The 22,618-nt window shown below is 38.8% G+C and overlaps 3 protein-coding genes across 4 annotated transcripts; all 3 read left to right on the forward strand.

Moving 5' to 3' along the window:
* Positions 1-78: 78 nt before the first annotated feature.
* On the forward strand, positions 79-4,766 carry LOC113536229 (lysosomal-associated transmembrane protein 4A). The gene is made up of 7 exons (XM_026930069.3): positions 79-234; positions 1,305-1,413; positions 1,706-1,782; positions 2,440-2,568; positions 3,228-3,323; positions 3,844-3,924; positions 4,161-4,766. The coding sequence occupies exons 1-7, from the start codon at positions 166-168 to the stop codon at positions 4,233-4,235; spliced, it is 636 nt and encodes a 211-aa protein (XP_026785870.1). The 5' UTR covers positions 79-165; the 3' UTR covers positions 4,236-4,766.
* Positions 4,767-5,763: 997 nt separating this feature from the next.
* On the forward strand, positions 5,764-11,179 carry matn1 (matrilin 1). 2 transcript variants are annotated; one of them, XM_026929885.3, is made up of 8 exons: positions 5,765-5,976; positions 7,666-8,015; positions 8,132-8,354; positions 8,967-9,089; positions 9,222-9,626; positions 9,712-9,858; positions 9,943-10,023; positions 10,516-11,179. In XM_026929885.3, exons 1-8 carry the CDS (start codon positions 5,895-5,897, stop codon positions 10,563-10,565), a joined length of 1,461 nt encoding a protein of 486 aa, XP_026785686.2. In that variant the 5' UTR covers positions 5,765-5,894; the 3' UTR covers positions 10,566-11,179. The 2 variants fall into 2 exon arrangements, with proteins under 2 accessions (XP_053084460.1, XP_026785686.2); XM_053228485.1 differs by lacking the exon at positions 8,967-9,089 and having other exon boundaries at positions 5,764-5,976.
* A 1,921-nt stretch (positions 11,180-13,100) lies between these two features.
* sesn2 (sestrin 2) lies at positions 13,101-22,195 on the forward strand. Its single transcript, XM_026929886.3, has 10 exons — positions 13,101-13,271; positions 14,228-14,296; positions 15,257-15,445; positions 15,552-15,734; positions 18,275-18,493; positions 18,607-18,748; positions 19,974-20,086; positions 20,310-20,500; positions 20,706-20,850; positions 21,597-22,195. Exons 1-10 carry the CDS (start codon positions 13,266-13,268, stop codon positions 21,681-21,683), a joined length of 1,344 nt encoding a protein of 447 aa, XP_026785687.3. The 5' UTR covers positions 13,101-13,265; the 3' UTR covers positions 21,684-22,195.
* The last annotated feature ends 423 nt before the right edge of the window (positions 22,196-22,618 follow it).

Genomic DNA, 22,618 nt, shown 5'->3' on the forward strand with positions numbered 1-22,618 from the left:
TTCTATGCATTTCACATATTGGGCCTACTGATGTGAGACAATGCATGTGTGAAACCTCTCAGCATTTGTGCATGCGTGTCAGCATCAGGAAGTGTCATTGTGGTTTGTAAGGCTGTGTCTGTCAGTGTATGTCTCATATGGTGTGTGTAAGCAAACCGGAGAAAGATGTCTGGAACACGGTCCCTCTGCTGCCATGTCAACACGGCCACCCGAGCCTCTGCCATCTTATACTTGGTAATGTTTACCTGCCTACTTATACACCTATATAGGAGATGAAGCATTTTACATTTAAAGTTTAGCTTAAAATGTCTTTAAGTGTGTGTGTGTGTGTGTGTGGATTTGTAATGTGTGTCAGTAAATATGATTACAGGCAAAATTAGGTACGTAGTTGTTTTTAACGGAGTGTGAACGGTGAATCTGCACTTCACTAACATTTCTGCTCTTCCTGTTTTTGTGCAGTGTTGGTGTTTGATCAACAGCAGTAACAGTATCTGGTCATTTTAATCTGTGCTGCGTAAAAGGGGAAGTTGACGTTAGAGCTAATACACAGAACTAGCTCTGCAGAGATGTAGCAGGGAGACATTTTGAATGAGTAACTCACCCATATACAGTCACATTAGCAGCACAGTTTGACTCAGTTTGCATAGTTTCCAGAAGTAGAACCTGTGATCTATATTAATTTTTATTTCTAAGAAAATTATTCAACATGAAAAGAGGGAGTTTCCAGGAAATTATCTATTTCAAGAATCTCTATTGTGAAAATTCTTTGCACAAGGATTTTTATGTACAATAACCCACTTTACTATTACGTATTACATTACATTGCCGATGTTGGCAAAATATTTGCATTTTACTATGTAATCTGATTCTCTATATATAATTATAATGTTCCTTGGTAACTCTCACATGTGCTCTGACTGTGGTGCAACATCCAACTGTGTACTGGAAGAAACAAGAACATGTCTGGGTCAACAATCTCACAGGAAACCTCAATCAGCTCGATCTCACTTAAAATACCTTCACAAAACACTGCCCAAGGGAGAGCTTTCCATCACTATCTGTGTGTTGTCTGCATGTGTTATGCAATTTACACTTTTACAGGCTTTTCTGAATGAATCGCTGTTCTTGGGGCACTGGTTCTGTTGGTATTGGCTTACAGAGAGAAATGAAAATATACCTGCTGCCAGAGTACACACATCCAAAGACACAGGCCATACTCATGAATTTATTCCCTCTGACTCAAATTCATTCTTGCTCTGCTTGTGTGTGTGTGTTTGTGTGCATATGTGCGGGCGTGTGTGTAGGTGTTTAATCTGCTGGTGGCTGTGGATTTGACCATTGGAATAATCCGAGAGAAAGATCCGATCACTGTCTCCTATACTGAAATGAAACGTACCCATAGCAATTGCATCTGTGAGTCTTTCACTAGAATGTTATCTAATGGCTCTCCCAAACCAATTCTCCCAATTCTCTTATTAAGAATAACTCATGAACTTTTTTTTTTTTTTTTTTTTTTTTTTTTTTTTGTCTTTGCAGTTTTAAGAAAGATTAAAGATTATGATCAGTCTAAAGATTATGATCAGTCTTTCTATGAATGATTTTTAGTTTATCATTGCACATCATTTCATATTTGAAATATAAATTCCAGCTCACGTTGGCAGCATTAACATTATGTCCTTGTTGTGTTTATTATTTATGTCTGTAGTTGAAATTAGCACCAACTTCATTACATTGCTTCTGATGTCATTCTCCAGTGTGCTGGTTATGTTGTCTCACCGTAAGGTAAGTGTGTGCATGTCTGTATGTTTTTACCACCAGGCTGTGTATGAAATCTATTTATAATGGTTATTTTAAATTTGGTTAAAAATTTCGTGTGTCTTATGATATTGTCATTCCATCTTTTTACTTGACTTGAACATATTAAGTCATTATATTTAGCACCTGCTTGATCTTAGCAGTTCAAGTTAGTGAAAACATTAAAAACCTGTTTACAAGATAAATGTGGAGAACATGTAGTCTGTGTTTGTGTGAGTGTTCTGTCCAAGCTACATATAAGTAATGTTATGTAACAGTGATAAGATTTCAATTTAAATTCTCTGAATGTGTGTGTCTACGAATTATTTCATATGTATGTGTGTGTGTGCGAGCGCACATGGGAAGGAATGTATTGTAATCTCTGTTCACTGCTGATGAGTTTTGTAGTACACAACACAATTTACCCAGAATTATGAGTCTCCAGAAAAGCATCTGTTTCAATATTTATGAATGCTGGTGGAACATAGAATACTAACACTCGTGCTACAACACACACACCTTACAACATTTAAGGGCCTTGAGGACATGAACATTAAGAACAAAAACTTACTTTTCATATGAAGTCTGTTATCCTGTGTGTGTATGAAAGAATCTATTTGTAACATCTGTTTCTCTGCATCATAGGGGTCAATGTGTGTGATGCCGTTTATACTGTTCATGTTTCTTGATGTGGCTCTGAGTCTTCTCTCCCTGTTTGATGCTCGGTTTGGACTTCCTGGCACTCCCACGTATGGAGACGCTCTACGGCTGGCTGTGAGAAACTCGCACACACCCAATATAATATTTACGCTCTTAAAAAAAAAAAAAAAAAAAAAAAAAAAAAAAAACTTTTTTTTTTTTGTTTAGTCTTTCTCCACCTCATATTTCACTGAGAATTAATGGTAGATAAACAAGGTTTAAAATTACGTTTGTAGCTTAGACACTGTGGCTAAATGTAATGTTACTACAGGGTCATTATGTTTGTGAGTGTTTGCAATGCTCAATCCTGATTAACGTGCTAACGTGTTATCCTGATAAACGCAAAAAACAGATGCCGTTACTACAAATAATGTCTGCTTTCTTTTCCATTGCTAACACCAAGTCAAGACATAACCACGACATAACATTTGTTAGTGATATTTTGTGATATTTTTGTGGGTTTTTTTTTTCATGTGGTGTGTTCTGTTATTATTTGACCCCGCTTTTATACCAGCTACCTTTTATATATTGCCACATTTGACTGACTAACCTTTTGAAAGCTGAGAATTGATAAAACATATAGAAATCACAAATGACTGAATATCCAGATGTGAGATAAACCTAGGTAAAGCTGAGTGAAACCAGTCAAACTGGAATTTGTTATAAATTTATTATAAACTTCTATAATGGAATCTATTTTTTAATCATTTAAGGTATGTCTCTGTGCTTTGCAGTCAAACCTAAAAGGCGGGGTCAGGTTGGAGGGAGAGGAGCTGAGCCATGTCACCTTGATATTTGGAGTCCTCTTCGTGATGTACATACTGCTGAAGGTTTGAACGTTATTCTATGTGTGTGTGTGGTTTTTGACCATGTAGCTATCTGAGTGTCTGTAGCTATTTCAGAATAAGTTTGATGTGCACCACAGATAATGACACTTTCCACACAGAGGCTTCCTGTAATTTGCACACATGCACATGTTCACATTCTAAGCTGTGTGCATCTTCTCATCTGTCATTGGGTGTCTGACACAGTAAGGGTCTTTTTCAGCTTTACAGCTGTGTGAAAACAGAAGAGCAATGTTAGAGAAACTGGAAAGGTGGAGGGAGGTGGAGCTAGAACTTATAGTTAGTCAAAAAGAGCTCTCTGTCTTTACTTGAAATTGAATCCTTACTGTATGTGTATTTGTAGGGAAGTTAAATTGAGAAAGGAGAACTGAAACTGCTTTCTTTTACCATTTTTTTATCGTATTGAGGGTGCGGTCTGTCTATTTACCAACCTCTGTGTATACAATTCAGGATATAATCAATGTTGGATTAATAAAGATGGCTGTTGTGTTTTTATGAACTGTAGGTGTATATGCTCCAGGTGTCCATTCGCTGTTACTATGTACTGAAGGGAGATCGTATCCCAGCAGCTGAGAACTCTGTGATGGTGAGTGGGTTTTAGTTGCAGGACCTACTTTAAATTTGCCGTCTCTGTAACACAAACCTACTTTTGCACCTGTTTTTCTCATTAACGAATACAGTTAACATGTCTGTGTCCTTGTAGTCAGCTGACATTTCATCCTCTTATTCCATCACAAGTAAACAGATTAAATAACATTTTAGGTTCTCTAGTACTTAACTATAAATTGCATGTACCGAATTTGCATTGTTTTTAACTCGCAGGTGAAACTGCCCTCCTACGATGAGGCTCTGAAGATGAAACCTGAGGCCACACTCCCTAACTATCAGGAGCCATAAGGCATAAAGCAAGCACACAGACTTGTTTCATGCACTTCATTCTGTGCACACCTGCAGATGCACACGTGTATACCAGCAACATACATGATGGCACATATCTCAATACACAAATAAAAGACAAAAATTTCCAGTGTTCACACTCATAGCTACAAAGCTTAATATGCACAAGCCAGCTTTCACTGATTTTATGATATATGCTTTAAACCAGTATTATTTCCATTTATACTGCCTTCTCATAAACCGCTATATTTTGAGGATCTGGTAAAGAATCTTCCTTTCATTTTCCTGGTTGAACCTAATCCAAGGTTTTTAAACCAGTAGTGATTTCCACTGACTGTACACAGAAATAGAAAAACAGTAGAAAGTTGTCAAATTATTGAACTACTATTCCAGATTTGGTTCCTTTTAAGCTAAAGCTATTTTTTTGTTTGTTTTTTGGAAATGTATTTAAGTAAACAGATTTCATGTAGAGATGATGCCTGAAAAGGTATAATTATACAAAATAAACATCATAACCAGTTCAAAATGTTATATTGTCTAGATTTTTTTTTTTTTTTTTTTTACTACAGAATAGATAGTTTTTCCAGCATGCAGGTGTGGGTATGAGGAGTTAGAAATATTTAACCCCACACAAACATATTTACATGGACAAACAGAGAACTTACTGGAAGTTGTAGTTTAATAGTTTGTTTCTCTGGGCATTTTTAGATGTTGGTTTTTAGCATACTGGCAGATAAAAGACAAATAAATGTGTGAAAAATGATTCTTTTTGGGGAAGGTTTGGGGTGTGTGTATGACTTATTATTGGCAGATTCTGACCCAAGCCAGGTCAAAATGGCTGTGTGTTTTGTGTGTGTGTGTGTTTGCTGTATACATTTGAGCTTGTTTTCAGTGTTCTGGCCATTGCTGAACTTGGATTTGATGCACACTGACCGACTTTGTATCGTAAAGATCCATTGATCAGCTAAAACATGTTAATCGTTCAATACAGCTTATGCACATTAAGTAAAAATACCACTTTTTTCTCTCTATCTCACACACGAGCACACAGTGAATCCATAACAAGATCCCAGCATTTTCCTAGAAGTTCTTTGGGCTTCACATGTGTACACACCCATATACATACATACATACATACATACATACTCTCACATATGGACTTACAAAGCTCTATACGGTACATACACTTTACACACGCTCACTCACAAGCTCAAACAGGGCTAGCTGTGTTAGTACGGCACTCATGCTTCCCGCACACATCCTGTGGATAAACTGATGTATGTGTGTGATATTACCTTGAGAGGAAAACTGGCCAGAAAAGAGAGATTCATCGGAATGTTTATTTGAGTCTGACCCCAAGTCAGAGACACTCCCAGAGCCCCAAACTAACCTGGTCCACCTTATACACACATACACATTGCATAGATCAAGGTATGTTTGTCTTTCCTATCCAAACTGTAATTTTTGTTGCAGGTATTTCCCCCTCCTCCCCAGAAAACTCTTATACACACACCTTATGGATGAGGGGGGCGTCTCTAGACCTACCGTAAGTGTATCTGTACTTGTGTGTGCACTGATAACCTGAGAGTCTCTCACTCTCTGTTAATCAGTGTGCAGCTGGTTGCCGAGACTGTCATTAGAACTCTTGCTACATACAGTATGGCGTTGCTAGGGTTTGTGATGCTACTGTGCATCTTGGGAGCTCAGGCCACAGTGGACCTTCGACATGCTGCTGCCATGGGTGAGAAAACCAAGTAATATTTATATATATATATAGAATCAGGTGATGAACACTTTCACTCTGATCCCTACACTTTTACACCTCAGTTCTAGCTCTGTTAATGGATTCCATTTAGAACTTTTTTTTCTAAAAGAGAAATCCTCTTTTCTTACGTAGGAACAAACTGAAGAACCCTTTAGGGAGGTGGATGGAACTTTTTTTTTTTTTTTTTTTTTTTTTTTAATAAAAGAGTGTATGTCTAATTTAAACAACTTCAATTAAAATAAATACACATTAAAACAATTATACCTGTGCTAAGGAGAAAATGCATTTTTGTTACCTTTTTGTTGTGTGAGTCAGCACTGAAGTTTAACTGATTAACATTTACTGGTGTACATTTGTAATTTTTGTATTAACTGTATGTATATGTATTTATTTGGTTTCCAAATTCAAAGTGATTTAAAATTGAACTAAGTGGTTCAAGGGCCTGACAGTTACACAGAAAAAGAGAGAGCTTACAGGAAGTTGTAGATAATAAATGTGTTCCTCTGTACATGCTTACAAAAAGAGTTCTTCAAGGGTTCTGTGGATAGCTAATGATTTATAGCTCCCTGAAGAGCTTCTAAAGGGGTTAAAGATTTTAGAAAAACTTTTTTTCCCCAAAAATTGTAGGTGCTGATTTTGTGCACAGTGGCAGATAACTAGTGTGCACTGCATGAAGAGACTGTGGGTGTATGTGTGTGTGCCCAGGGCCATAGTTCAATATGGGTAATGAGCAATGTTATCTATGTATGTGTGGGATGACTTTTGGTATATATATTCAGTATACCCATGTACTTGCACAAACTACTCACAGACCCACTGTGTATCATCTAAAAGTAGCAACTACAAACACATCATCATAGTCCCCTGTTGGGGATCCCATTGGTTCTCCTCACTTCAACTCTCTTTACCATTGTGTCACCTGTTCAGTCTTACACATATAAAATTGTTGCATTATAGAGCTTGTCTACACACTATAGAGAATATTACTGATAGCAAGCATGCAAGTGATAATATGAGTGCTAGAGACAGAGAGATTATACAGCTGGTAGAGTGGCTGATGTAGTGAAGAAACAGTTTGGGGAAATAAACTGCAAAAATCTACAGAAATGTCATTTCTATAGTTGTGTACAAAGAGGTCCTTTACACTGGGTGTGTATGTGTGCCTACGTGCAAATACCTGTGGTAGCATGTATAATCAATGGGAGTTATTATGAGTCTTGCCAGCACTGTAAGTTTATTGAGCTACCTGCTGACTTTACACTCTTACCTTCAGTCTCATCCCCCTGCCACCCCTCCTACACACACACACACACACACAAACTCCAGCATAGGTCTCAATGCAATCATGTTAACCAGAACTATTACAGCCAATTTTTGTGAATACACACTGAGAGTATTAGATCAATGTTTATTTTGTTGAATGTTGTAGCTTGATCAACTGCAGATTTCTTGATATGCAACCTTCTGACATTTAAATATCATTGGATTCTGGTGCTGCTAATTCTAGTTGCATATACCTATAGCACATTCTGGTAGGAGTTTCACTCTTAGCATGGTCACTGGAACACCAGCTCTATGTAGAATAATACGACTGTACTAATTTTAACTGCAATTTCTCCAAGAAGATTCTCCAATTTTTCTGGCTTTTTTCCTTCTCCTTTGTAGCTGCAGGACTGTGTAAAACCAAACCTACTGACCTGGTGTTCATCATCGACAGCTCTCGGAGTGTGCGGCCCTCTGAGTTTGAGCAGGTCAAGGTGTTCCTCAACAAGATAATAGAGGGTCTGGATGTGGGGCCTGATGCCACACGCGTGGGTGTTGTGAACTATGCCAGCAGAGTGAAGAATGAGGTGTCACTGAAGTCCTACAAGACAAAGCCTGCACTGATCAAGGCTGTATCAAAGATCGAGCCACTCTCCTCTGGCACCATGACTGGCTTGGCCATCCAGTTTGCCATGAACGTGGCCTTCAGTGAGGCAGAGGGTGCACGTGTCAAATCCTCTGATATCAGCAAGGTCAGGAATTAAGTTACGCTCTATAAACAACCTTAAATACACAAAAACTGCCTATTCTTACAATCAGCAGATTCATTGCTATTATTATAACCAACTCATCTTTCATGTGAGCACAGGTAGCAATCATTGTGACAGATGGGCGGCCACAGGACAACGTGCGTGACATTGCAGCAAAGGCACGGGAGTCAGGCATTGAGATATATGCCATCGGTGTGGGCCGAGTGGATATGAACACACTGAAGCAGATAGCCAGCGAGCCTCTGGACGAGCACACTGATTATGTGGAGAGCTACGGCTTCATCGAGAAGCTCACCCAGAAGTTCCAGGAAGCCTTTTGTGGTGAGTATGTGAGAAAAGAGAAAGGTACCTGGTAAGGAAGGATGGACTCCTCAAGAAGGATCATTGTCATCATTCATCATCATCAGGGTGAAAAGTAAAGTTGTAACCCTACATAGTCTGTAGAAGGCATGGGGTTACTGGGAGCATGCTGTATTTTAATGCTCTTTTTCACCCCACCCGCTGAGATGGGACGAGTGAAGCACGTGTGATCAATGTTATGAATGTTGCGCTTGTAGTGCAGTGGTTCTCAACAGCTGACAGAACTAACCAGAAATACTCGGAGTTACAAAGACAGGTTGTAGGAACAGAAAACTGAGGAAAAGTTGAGAACCAGTGCTATAGAAAACTTGTATCAGAGCAACAGGCACCTGAAAGTAATTATAACCTTCCTAAAAAGTGCCTCAGATGCCTAGTTCCCCTCAGGTGCATGGTCCTCTGATATGTTCCGGTCTGTTTTAAGGATTTGTTGTTTTCTGAATAGAGCACAGCAAATCATTAAATGTGACCCAAAGCCTTACTCTTCCATTTCTCACTTAACATTATTCTCTCCTTCCTAACTCACCCCACCTACCATCCTGTGTGTGTATGTGCGTGACACCCATGGCGGCACAGTGTCCGACTTGTGCGCAACAGGTGATCATGACTGTGAGCACACTTGCGTCAGCGTACCTGGATCATTCAAGTGTGCCTGCCGAGAGGGCTACACACTCAAGGAAGATGGCCGTTCCTGCAGTGGTGAGTATGTGTGTGTACTGGCTAAACGTCTATATTATACCTGCGAACAAACCAGAAGGCACTAGAAGGCCTCCCAAATCCATATCTGCCTGAAGCATCCAACCACAAACTGCTATCTTCTTGCTGTCTCAGAATGCAGTGATGCTGCCACAGATGTGGTCTTCGTGATCGATGGATCAAAAAGTGTGAGGCCAGAGAACTTTGAGCTGGTGAAAAAGTGGATCAACCAGATCGTGGACAAGCTGGACGTGTCCGAAAGAAATACCCATGTGGGTCTGGTGCAGTACTCTAGTGCTGTCAAGCAGGAGTTTCCTCTCGGAAAGTTCAACAACAAGAAAGACATCAAGGATGCTGTGAAGAAGATGCTCTACATGGAGCGTGGAACCATGACTGGCCAGGCTATCAATTTCTTAGTGGACAAAAGCTTCAGCAGTGGGCAGGGTGCCAGGCCCGGGGCAACCAAGGTGGGCATCGTCTTCACTGATGGCAGGTCACAAGACTACATTGGAGATGCGGCAAGGAAGGCCAAGCAGAACGGTAACAATACAGGACACTCAAACTAGTTCAGTGTAACACTGGAGCTCAAGGAACATTTGGTTATCTGTTTTGGTTTGTCTTTTAGGCTACAAGATGTATGCTGTAGGAGTTGGAAACGCAGTTGAGGACGAGTTGAAAGAAATCGCCTCTGAGCCTGAACATTATTTCTATACTGCTGACTTCAAAGCCATAAATGAGATTGGCAAAAAGCTGCAAATCAACACTTGTCCAGGTAAAACCACTACGATAGAAAATAGCATTACAATACATTTTTTAAAACATATACTCGCTAATTTGACTGTTCTTGCACTTGCAGCTGAGGATCCCTGTGAATGTCAGTCTCTTATGAAGTTCCAGAAAAAAGTGGAGGAGGCACTCCAGGCATTAACAAAGAAATATATCCTTTTCTCTATGTTTGTGTCAAACAGTTAAAGGTCTAAATGGGTAAGTATGCGTATGTGTGCAGAAAAGGCATCTAATTAAGTATGTGAAAATAAGATATTGCTGCTGAATTTTTTTTTGGAAACTATATAGATAGCTAGTTGTTCCTAGATGATTTTAATGTGTCTTGTTGGTTTGCATTTGTAAATTATAGGAATGTGTTGTTCCTGATGGCTTAACTAATTTTATTCTGATGGTAATCAGGTCTACGAAAGAATGCACTATTGGGTTCTGGTGATGATAGTAGTATCATTAATGGTAATAAAAAAAAAAGGAAATATTCAGGAATCTGATGAAAACCATTAAGCCAATCACCTTTAATATTATTAAATGTTGGAGTCCATCAAAGATTTTACTAGTGGATTGTCTTTTTTTTTTTTTTTTTTTAGCAAGACTGTACAGTTTAAGAATGCGCTATACACATGGTTTTCCTTGACAACTTAATTACTGGAGGGAATAACAAAGAGGATCATTGCTCTGGAAAACAAAATCGTGTGAGAGATGAGCACTCTACTTGTAACAGCCTCTCACCATTTTCACTCACTACTGCTGAGTCACCTCCTGTGACGTCTGACTCCTCTTCCTGCCTTTTGCTTCAGTTTTCTCACAACATCCGCTTTAAATCACTAAATTTCCCAGGGCTGAAGCACTGATCATCAGGTTGTTTTTATTCATACATGATTTCACTATCACAGAGAAGAGATGTTAAATACAGAACACTCCTTGATGGAAGTATTATATTATCTTTAAATCTTAATATAGAATATGAGTGCTATTGTACCATCAGCTCATCTATATGATGAAATTTACTTAAACTATGCAATTTAAAGGCCTCTACCATCTCAAAGCAATTTCACTCTTTTACCACAAGCTCTGTTTTTGGAATTCTATCTGTCACTCTTTCTTCTATCTGTCAGTGAAACTTTTTCTTTAACTTCAACTTGTGCCCAAACAAAAAGATATACTGGATTTTATATGGTATATATAATATTAATTTAATATAAAATTTGACTTGAAATACATGTGGATGCTTGTTTCCTTTCTGAAAAAAAAAAAAGCCCAGCAAGAGATATGATATTAAGTAATTACATACACTTGTATATACACACACACATGCACACACGCACATGCACACACACACATGCACAGATGGACACCACCCACTTAAACATAAACACGCACTAGACAAGCATTTCAAGATCAACCTGCTTGTTATAATTTAATAAAAATCAGTTGCGTCTGTATCAGTCTTTCCTTGTGTGTGTGTGTCTTTGATGGCGTAAAGGAAAAAGAACGTATAAGTGTGTAACAGTTTTCCTACCACAAAGTGCCATGTTTTCACAGTGTCCTGTGATAAAGTCAGTCAGCAGAGTTATACTGAATGTCAGGGATTGGTATTTTGTGGCGCCACACTACACAGAAGCAGATTTGTCCAGTGGTGTGAACAGCTCATTTTTCAGAACACTCTGTAACACTGCAGTCACTGTATTATTTTAATCATATTCATGCAACTGGGCACGAAGCTAGAAACATCTACTGTTTTTACAGCACATCACAGTGGCCTCGAACAGGACAGAATATTCCCTGGTCATACCGGGTAAATGAGTGAGATTGGCCTTGGTACATTTTAGAAGTGTGGACACACATACTAATTGTAGAGTAGTGTGGTGCTAAAGGCCCCGTTATGAAAAAACTGTGACTGACTAAAATGTGGTTAAAGCACACACAGTACTGTGCAGAAGTCTTAGGTGCCCTATTTTTAAAACATTTTATAATTTTTTTTTTTACTTTTAAACATCAATTAAAAAAGATGAATGTTTGTATGACATTAAAGTTATAATAAAGTAACATGCTGAGTAATAGACTCCTGATAAAAGCTTATTTCCTTGTATATCTGCAGTGTATTTGTTTATCCGAGAGAACTAATCACGTTTTAAAGACAGAGGATGGTCATGGCAAATATTGATTTGGTCTAGTTTATTCATGTTTCCTGCTCTTCACTGTCATTTTTGTATGATTAGAAATGTTTCATTTCATTGTTTTGAAGGTAACTTTGCTTTACAGAATTTCTTTACATGTATCTAGGACTTTTGCACAGTACTGTATATAACACACAAAGCCTGGTCAAAAGGTAAAGTTTTTTTTGTAATAGACATTTCTAGAGCATTCAAGTAATATATGTTTTCTATTAGTTTCAGAGAGGCCTTTAGCCCCATGGTACCCTTATCTTTTCAATGGACTCATTGTATAGGCCAAACTCATTTTAATAATTTAATTTGCCTTAGCTTTATTTAAGGTTAGTAAGCAGAACTGAAACTGCACTGAAGACTGTATATAATTAGGATCCCCAGGTGCCGAAGGCAAATAGTAGTTTAACTACTTGGGTGTAAATGTGTGTTTGTGTGTTAAATAAGTTACACAGTCTCATACACTAATTGAAATACAGACAAATGGATCCAGTTTACCTGATAAGCCTAAACTAGACAGAAATATAGATTTAACCTTATGAAGTTTAAGAATGGATTTAAACTGTGTGTGGATTTAAAAAGTTGTTTAAAATAGACAGATGATACATTCAATGAATAAGACAGTTTTAATAACCAAACACTGCAACACTTGGAATAATAATGCAAAGCAAGGTTTGAAATATAATGCAACAACAACAACCACAATAATAATAATAATAATAATAATAATAATAATAATAATAATAATAGTACTTTTCAACATCATAAGTCCAAAATGTATGGACTATATAGACTGATTTGCATAGAAACTAAGAAATTGCACTATGAAGTAAGAAAATAAAATAATAACATAAAATAATAATACATTATCTGCAAAAAGAAATCATTTTTGGCAGCAGCATTGTGACAGCAATGCACTTACCCGATACACACTAATGTACATGCTACAATATCACTCACAGTAAGCGCGGATAGCTTCAGATATCGCGAGATTTCACAATATGACCTGGTTGCAGGTCGGTTGCGTCACGTTGCAGCTCGAGCTAATGATGCAACAGCTGTTGACGGTGTGTTCAGGTTGACCACGCCCCCTCCTGTGTTCACTTCCTGTTTTCTGCACTGAGTCTATGCTGAATATAATCCAGTTAGCTTGCAGTGAATAGCTCCAAGGGACATTGACACGTACAGAACATTTTATTTACCTCGTAATTTCAGCACATGATCTCGTCTGATGAAGGTGAGTTTTTGAGCAGATGACTGTAGGATTTTAGCATGTTATCGGCTTTTTAATTCTCGTTTCAGTAGCTAGCTCTCCCCTCCAAGTCAGGAGCTGAAGTTTAGGCGGTGCGCAGTTTGAGCTTGTTTACTGTGTTTCTAAGTACTGAATCTTATTTCCTCTAACTTATTAAATGTAATGTTTACGTGAAAACAGCTGGTTCGCCATTTCAAGCTCCCTGTTAGTCTTTATAATATATAAATTGCTGTGCGAATTGAATTGTGCATTTAGTGTCTAAAGAGATGACTGCATTACGTCTTCTCTTGCTCATCCTGTCCCTCTCTCTCTCTCTCTCCTTGTCTCTCTGTCCCTCTCCTTGTCTCTTCCTGTCCTTGTCTCGCTCAATCCCTCTCCTTGTCTCTCTCTCTCTCCCCCCCCCTCCTTGTCTCCCTCTCCTTGTTTCTTTCAATCCCTGTCCCTGTCTCATCCTCTTCCTGTCTCCCTGTCCTTCTTTCTTTGTCTCTTTATCTCCCTGTTCTGGTCTCACCCTCTGCTTGTGTCTCTGCCCCTATTTTTTTTTCTCCCTCAGTCTCGTTCTCCCTGATTTGTTTCTCTCTCTCTCTGTCTCCTTGTCCCTGTTTTTAACTTTCACTCTCTCACTATCCCTGAGTCTTCCTTTCCTTGTCTCCCTGTCCCTTTTTTTTCACTCCTTGTGTCCCTGTGCCTGTCTCTTCATCTCCCTGACTGCCTGTCCATGTTTGTTTTCTATGCCTATCTGCTTGTCTTTCTGTTCCTGTCTCTTCCTGTCCTTATTTCCGTTTCTGTCTCTTCCTCTCCTTGTCTCCCTGTTTCCCTTTATTCCTCTCTCTGTCTCAATGTCCGCTTATCTTTCTCTGGTTGTCTTCTTGTCACCATTTCTTTTTCTCTCTTTCTCCCTGTTCATGTTTCTTCATGATCTCTGATCTCTGTCTTTCCAGGAGGAGGGTACTTTAGAGGTCCTTCAGCCGTTGTCCTCTGGGCCCAGTGCCTTCATTCCAGCTGAAGTGGTGTGTATCTTCTCTTAAAAAAAAAAAAAGACACTTTTGACACACTTAGAAATACAGTCCTGGATTCCATTATTCACATTCTGCATGAAATATGTATTGGACAATTTGTCAGGAGTTTTGTCAGCTTTGTCCTATGCATACTTATGTGGTGTCACCCTTCGGTGCGCTCCGAGGTCACTTTGCATAACAGCATCTGCCAGGTTTAAATGTAAAATGTAAATGTAAATTTGCAGAAAAATATGTGCGTACCTGTTTGTATTTTAAGATCTTAACATGACATCAGTTAGTTAAAACAAGATCAGTTTTTTTGACCAGTTTATTTAAGTAAATGGCAAGTTAAAGTCAAAGCTCATTGGGATGTACACCAAAAGTACAGTGAAATTCTTACTTGTGTGTTGTTTCTCAAGACTACACATTAATATGCAGACATATTAATAGCCTAAAGACGATGCTACACCAAGCCAACATTCCACTACATGAGACAGCAGTGTTATACAGAAGATATACAATGGACCTAAATGTTAACCACATAAATGCTGGTTACTTTAATGGTACAGGTTTAGCATTGGCAAGTGTGTGAAATGATTTGAAGTATGTCTTATTGTATTAAAGGTGGGATCAGTGATTTTTCTCAAATTCTGGCAGTTGCTAATATGATGTGGACAGCCACTTACTCTCATATTAATGAAGACCAAAGAGGAGTCTCTGCTTGCATATCAATCATGTTGCTTGTTAATTCTGAAAACATTCAGGACTTCTAACCTACTCAGTGATGTTTGGGGGGGTATCTTTGGAGGGAATGCTGATGTGAGGGATTGTAATTGTTTGAATTTAGAATTTCAAAGCAGCCTGTCAAATTCAGTGACAGTTTCGTAAATGGTTGGATGTTATTATTAGTGGTAGAAATCAAAAGCTGTAAACCTGCTTATACTACACCAGGTGTTGCTTTATGTCTGTTAGATTCTGAATGAGGCAGCGGGGCAGGAGATGCTGACAGACACTCTGTTGTCAGTCAGTCATGCTGATCATGTCACTGCAGTAATGGGGATTCATGCCACCTACCTGAACTGCTTCTTGCGCACACAGAATGCTTTGCTGCAGCCAGATGGGCCCTTGCCACTGTCATGGAGACACTATATTATCATAATGGTGAGAGAAGATGTTGTATCTGATGTTCTCTTCATTGATATGTGTGTCTGAGGTGGGAAATGTTTTCTTGCATGATTGTCACAATGTGTTCTCTTTGTTTCTGCAGGCGGCTGCTCGGCATCAGTGTTCCTACCTGGTGCAGCTGCATAGCTCTGCATTTCTTCTGGCCGGCGGTGATGAGTCCTGGCTCAGAGGTATTCACTGTGCTCCCCTTAAAGTCCAGCGCCTGCAGACACTCAACAAACTTCTTGCACATCGGCCGTGGCTCATCACCCAGGCACACATACAGGTAATACACTCACATAAACGTACATGTTCTCTCCATATACGAAATGGATGAATACAACTTGTCAACGCCAAGTTGTTTTAAGGTGTATATCAACAGATGTGCAACAAACGGCACATGAATGTAGAAGCAAAGCAAACAAAGGCTATTTCAGTACTCATATCTTGTACACAATACACACAGTATACACAGAAGATTTGTATGTGCCTTCTGCCTAATTTTAATATTGGAAATCAATAATATAATAATGAAGAATATTTAATTAAGCTTCTCTCTGACAGCACATGTCTGTGTTTGACAGATGTAATATAGTGAGATGAAGCTTCACTGAATAGCAGCGTAATATTTCAGCCTGCAGCCCTACTGTAACAGCTACATGCTCTGGCATAGTCTAAAATTTTAAATTTGTGAAAGTTCTAAACCCCGCAGAGACTCTAAATGGATTAACGAACTTTATGTGATCACAGTACTAATGTGTGCAGTTGTGATATGCCACGTGCAGCATTGCTTCTGGTGTAAAATGGCCTTAATTTGCAGCCCGAGTTACCTGATTTGTGTCCATTGTAATTTTGGAGTTGTAATAAATGAACTGAAAACATTATCTCGCTGACTATCAAATCTGACCGCATGCTCTCGAGACTTTTTTTAAGTCCTGATGCATACCACCAACTTGGTCACGGTAATACTGCTGTTCACTGCATCAAAATATTGTTGGGTGCGGCTTCTGTTTTTCATTTTTTTTGTGGGTGTAGAGCATAACAAATGCCTGAACAGTAATTTCAGTTTTTGAATACGGACACCTAAAACAGTGCTAGTAAGGAGAAAGACAAACTTCAACTGCAGAAATCTTCCTTCTCTTTATATAAATGCCCTAAGCGCTGTCTTTAAAATCATGTTGCAAATATATTGCTGACATAATATGTTGCCAGATTATACACACCATATGTCCAAAAGTATGTGGACACCTGACCAGCGCACCCATGTGGTTCTTCGCCAAACTGTTGCCACAATGTTGGAAGCACACAATTGTATAGAATTTCTTTGTAGGATGTAACATTACAATTTCCCTTCACTGCAACTAAGAGGCCCAAACCTGTTCCAGCATGAAAACGCCCCTGTGTGCAAAGTGAGTTCTGTGAAGATGGTTTGCCAAGGTTGGAGTGGAAGAAGCTGAGTTTCCTGCACCTGAGTCCTGACCTCAACCCCACTGAACACCTTTGGGATGAACTGGAACACCGACTGCACCCCAGACCTCTTCATCCAACATCAGTGCCTGACTTCACTAATGCTCTTGTGGCGGAATGAGCACAAATCTCCACAGCCACGCTCCAAAATCTAGTGGAAAGCCTTCCCAGAAGAGTGGAGGTTATAACAGTAAAGGGACTAAATCTGGAATGGGATGTTCAAAAAGCAATTGTGGGTCCACAAACTTTAACTAGTGTATGTTGATATGTTATGTAATTCATGGTTTTTTTGGATTTTATTTGCAGACTTCTTTGTTTAAAGCAGTAGGTTAAATTAAATCAGAATGGCTTTTAGTTGTATGAGAACTACTTTCTGTACACTGAGAGGCAGAAAATTTTGGTAGCACCTTTGCTGTAGTTCTTTGCTCTCTTAATGTCAAGTCATTCCAGTTTAAACTGTAAGATATAACGAGTCTGCGAGGACTCATATAAACATTCCTCTTTAAACAAGGTGTAAGTTTTAAAAACCTCTGATCATATAATGTACAGTGTACAGCTCTAATACATTGTCTGATTCATTGCCACAGATTTATTTGGAGCTTGTAAAATAACTTCCCTGTTAGAAACACGAGTTATGAATTACAGTGTTTATGGGGAGAGTGTGTTCACATGCAGGGCAGAAAGAATTTGACAGAATGTTTTGGTTTTGTCTTGCATGCATGCTCTGGTGCATGACAATAAAAGAACTGGTAGTTAGGGCTGAGCTTGAAAATGTATGACACATCAAGGCTGTGGCCAATAATGGCTCTGTTTCATCATCCCATTATGTAGGTCAGCATAAACAGCCAATCTGAATACAGTTTTACAATATAATTACAGTAATTACTGATTATCTATCATGATTGGGTTAATATAAATATCCTTATGAATTATTAACTAATGTTAGAAGTCCACTCAGATTATACCACCATTAGGCATAATGCAGGCAGTAATGGAAGCATCCACAATGGCAGTATATGACAAGTTGTAATTGAGTGCATAGTGATTATATTGTTTTTCCACTATAATTTCATAGATAATACTTGTTTTTTTTTTTTTTTAGATTGCTTACTTTGTAAGCCTAGGGATATTGTGTGCAAAATCTAATGTAGGAATATACAGCAATTAGATTTCAATCCAGCTACTTAGAGACATATTTTGTGTAAGTGTGTAAAGTGTAAATGTTTGTGGTTAAAATCTTATTAGGATAAAATCTAAATACAAGATATATACAACTATATTCCAAAATGTTTTTCAAATGGCAGGTTTTCTTTCTGTGGAAGTTTCTCACAGCAGTGTGTCCACCCTTTCCATCCACAGGAGCTTGTGTGTCCAGGAGCAGAGCCTCGCTGGTCATTAGCGGAGCTGATTCAAGCCGTGGTCGTCATGAGCCACGCCCACTCTCTGGCCTCCTTTATCTGGGGCTGTGGCATTCACCCAGAGCCAGACTGTGCAGTTGAACAGACGTCTCCTCCACCCTCCCCTGCCGGAAACAAGCCCACTCTCACTCCCCAGGTTGGCCGCGGCCATCGACACGAGGTGTGGTTTTTTGACTCCAAACTTTAAATGCTGAAAATTTAACAAGCTAATTTAAATGTGAAAATCACTAACATGCTTGTCCTTGTCTGTATATGTGTATGGTGGTCATACAGTGGACTGAGGCTGTAAATGAAGTGCAGCTGTTGATGGAGAAGATGATGATGGTTCAGCAGCAAGAAGAGGAGTTCACTCAGGAGGAGATGGTTACTCGCTTTGAGAGAGAGAGGACTGAAAGTTTACTGGAACCAGCTGAAGGTGGTGTACTATACATTAGGCCTGATTCATTTAAGCATATTTAGAATTTAAATGCATCAGTATATTAATGATTGTAAAACTTTGTCACAGACACAAGTGCCCTTCCACCACACAGTTAAGCAGTTCAAATGTCTTCTATTCACAATACACTCATTTCCACTTAAATAAAAACTGGACAGTTTTGGTGAGTCTATGTCCACTGTAGCCTCAGATTCCTGTTCTTCCTGCTAACAGGAGTGGAACTTAATGTGGTCATCTGCTGTTTTTAGCAAATCTGCATCAAGGTTCGGTGTGTTGTGCACTCAGAGATGCTTTTCTGCTCACCATGTAAAGAGTGCTTATTTGAGTTACTATAGGCTTCCTGCCAGCTCAAACCAGTCTGGCCATTCTCCTCTTACCTCTTTCTTTAACAAGGCTTTCTGCCTACAGAACTGTCGCTTACTGAATGTTTTTTTCGCCCACACCATTTTGTGTGAACTTTAGAGATTGAAGTGCGTAAACATCCCAGGAGATCAGCGGTTCATAAAAAATAAAATACTCAAACCACCCTGTCTGGCACCAACAACCATGGTCAAAGTCACTGACATCACTTTTCCCCCCAGTTATGATGTTTGATGTGAACATTAACTGAAGCTGTATCTGCATGATTTTATGCACTGCACTGCTGCAACTTAATTGCATGAATATGCAGGTGTACAGATGTTCCTATTAAAGTGGCCAGTTAGTGTATATGCCCGCTTTATAAGGTATAACATAATGGTGGTGTACACTTTACTCAGTGAATGACCGACTCAGTGAACTATTTGTCCAGTGAAAAACTGTTTGAGATTTAGCCACAAATATGTGTGACTGTGACACATTCATTTTTTGAAATTGTTAGCAGATTACATGTAAAATCAATTGTGGCACTAAATAAATAAATAAAGCGTGTTTTTCTGGGCCCTTTGCTTATCTCAAGTGACATTGGTCATTTAGCCAAAAGGTTTAGGAAAAGTAATTTGATAGACATGTTAGCCATCTGAAGAAGTACATCCTGAATTTGGATTTTTTCCTTTGAATATGGAAATATAATAACATTTAAATTACTTTGGTAATTAATTGATTGATTGTTATTAGTTTATTAAGTAACAAATTTTGTTATGGCGCTAACCCACAAACACACACACACACACACACACACACACACACAGACTTTACACTGAGGTTTTCTCTTTCTTCATCGCAGTGGGCCGCTCTGTCCTCCCGGATTCTGTCTCACGGTTTGTCCAGGATCCAGATTTCATTTATCAGGACTTCAGTCCAAGAGGAGAGCAGGCACCACCCACCATGAGAGCTCAGGTACAGCCCACACAGGCGCACACATAAAACTCGACTGTATGTAGAGCAAAGATGAGGTCTATAATTTTTGTGTCCATCTGCTGTCCTTTCTAGAGAAAATTACTTTTTCTCTCAGTATCTTACTTTTCTTCAAATGTGCAAAACTGAATGTTTTTCAAATCTTTGACCTAAATGTGGTTAATGCTCCCTCTCAGAGCTCATCTTCATTTGTGTTAATGTGCAGGACTACTCGTGGGAGGACCATGGCTTCTCTCTGATGAACCGGCTGTATGGAGAGATGGCTCAGTTGCTGGAAGAGAAGTTCCAGGTGGTGTGTGCGCTGACATATCGCACCATGGCCATGCACACAGATGTGGACACCTCCACCCTCCGGAAAGCTCTCTGGAACTATATACACTGCATATATGGCATCAGGTCAGTTACATATTAATGATAGCACAGCTCCTCAGCAGCCAAACCTCGAGATGTTCTCAGTACAGGTGTGAAATAGGAAAACCATGGTCTGTTTTAGGATTAAATGTAATAAAGTAATAAAAAAAATTGTATCAGAAGCTGGAAATGCATTCACTCTTATAATATGGATGTTTTTGTGAATTTTTTGATGTGTGTGTGTGTGCAGGTATGATGATTATGACTACGGTGAGGTCAACCAGCTGTTGGAACGTAATATGAAGGTGTATATCAAGACTGTTGCCTGTCATCCGGAGAAGACGACATTTAGAATGTATTCCACTTTCTGGAGACAGTTCCGTCATTCAGAAAAGGTACACAGCAGGGAGGATGTGTGTGTGATGATTCAAAGACAGCAGAAATGAAAATGTTTTCTCCAAGCTTCATGTGTTCATAGGTGTATTGTGTGTGTGATAGGTTTATGATTTCAAGAATTGTGAATACTGAGAAGTACTGAAGAAATGCTGAGAAATTTGTAGAAATAGTTTGTCAAAAATAAGTGATGTACTAAATGTTGGATACCAAAATTTCTTGACTAATCTTCTAAGTTTTCGCTAAGGGGTAAATTGAGCAAGTTTATTTTAGGTTAAACTGTCCCTTTAATGCCATCATTCCTCTAATTAACTTAATCCAAATTATTTGTTGCTGTCAGTTTGAGGCACTTATGCTGTCTGATTTTTATTATTGTATCACATTTTTCTTATACTGTCACAGTCAATGAATCAATTTGTTTATTTTTTTGATTTTATTGCTTTAAAACCCAGCCAAAGATGACTAAATGCCAATGCTTGTGATGGATCTTTCAAAATGTGGCCAGGCAGCAGTTCTTTCTGCCCTGCAGATGTTTCTATCACAAAGTATAATGGAAATTCATTCATACTTGATCTAATAGTCGAAAGCTTAGCTATATGAGGTGGATTTTAAGTAGGCTTCATTTTGTTCAGATCAGTGATAGTCAAAAGAGACACAGATTAGAAATGTCATGAAGATAAAACTGAATTTCCGATGGTACTGATCTCTCTCTCTCTCTCTCTTCCTCCCTCTCTCCCCCTCCCCGTAGGTTCATGTGAATCTGCTGCTGATGGAGGCCAGACTGCAGGCAGCTTTGCTTTATGCACTCAGAGCCATCACCCGCTACATGACCTAGCACACGCGTACTAGCATAAACTCCCCTATCAGCAATAACATGATATACAAAAAATTAAGTGCAATACTCAGTTTAATCTCATGCACTCCTTCAGAAAACCGTGTGACGTTAGAAAATATTAGGCACTACCATAACCTCAGATTTAGTCTCTTTCACTTGCACACATTGTGAACTTTATAGTTTCCTTCATTTTTGTTCTGCTGCTGCTTGATCACAGATGGGATTGGGAAGCAGTGCTGTCATGTGTAAAGCTTTTCCCAGTGACCTCTCTTATCAAACTGTGAATGTGTGTAACTTTTCTAGTGCAGTATTCTTTCCACTCTGTGTTTGCATGTGTCCCTGAGGCACTTAGCAAACTACCTTCATGCTGCCTGTCTCTCTTTAATGGTACTTGCTTGCTGGACTCCAGCTAGCCTGATTGTGGGAAGAAAAAAAGCACATTTTATTTGTTCTTTGTGGAATGTCTGGAAGCGAATGTATGTTTATGTTCAATAAAATATTTTTTTACTGTTCATGATGGATTGAATGTATAGCAGAGGTGAAAGTAAAAAAAGAAAAGTACAATTACTTTGTTACTGTTTTACTTACATTTCATGAGAAAAATCCCCAATTTCTACAAGCTATTTTCAAACATATTACTGCATTTCTTCATTTCTTCTATATTTTGTGTACTTTTACTTGTTTATCTTGTGTACTTGTACCATTACCATTACTTTATGCATTACTTTACTTCTAAAATGGCTTGCAGTGACGATGAGCTGCCACTAGAGGGCAAGAACAGCAAAAAACACTGCAGTAAAATCACTTGTGACGCAGATGCAGTAGTGTCTGCTACTCCATATGCCATGTTCATGCTATAGTTAAATTTTATCCAGCACTGGGCATTTAGCTGCATATACACCAGAGCAGTGGATTTCAAACTGGTTTTGGCAATG

The sequence above is a fragment of the Pangasianodon hypophthalmus genome, chromosome 23 (assembly GCF_027358585.1).
Source record: "Pangasianodon hypophthalmus isolate fPanHyp1 chromosome 23, fPanHyp1.pri, whole genome shotgun sequence".
Classification (NCBI taxonomy): Eukaryota; Metazoa; Chordata; class Actinopteri; order Siluriformes; family Pangasiidae; genus Pangasianodon; species Pangasianodon hypophthalmus.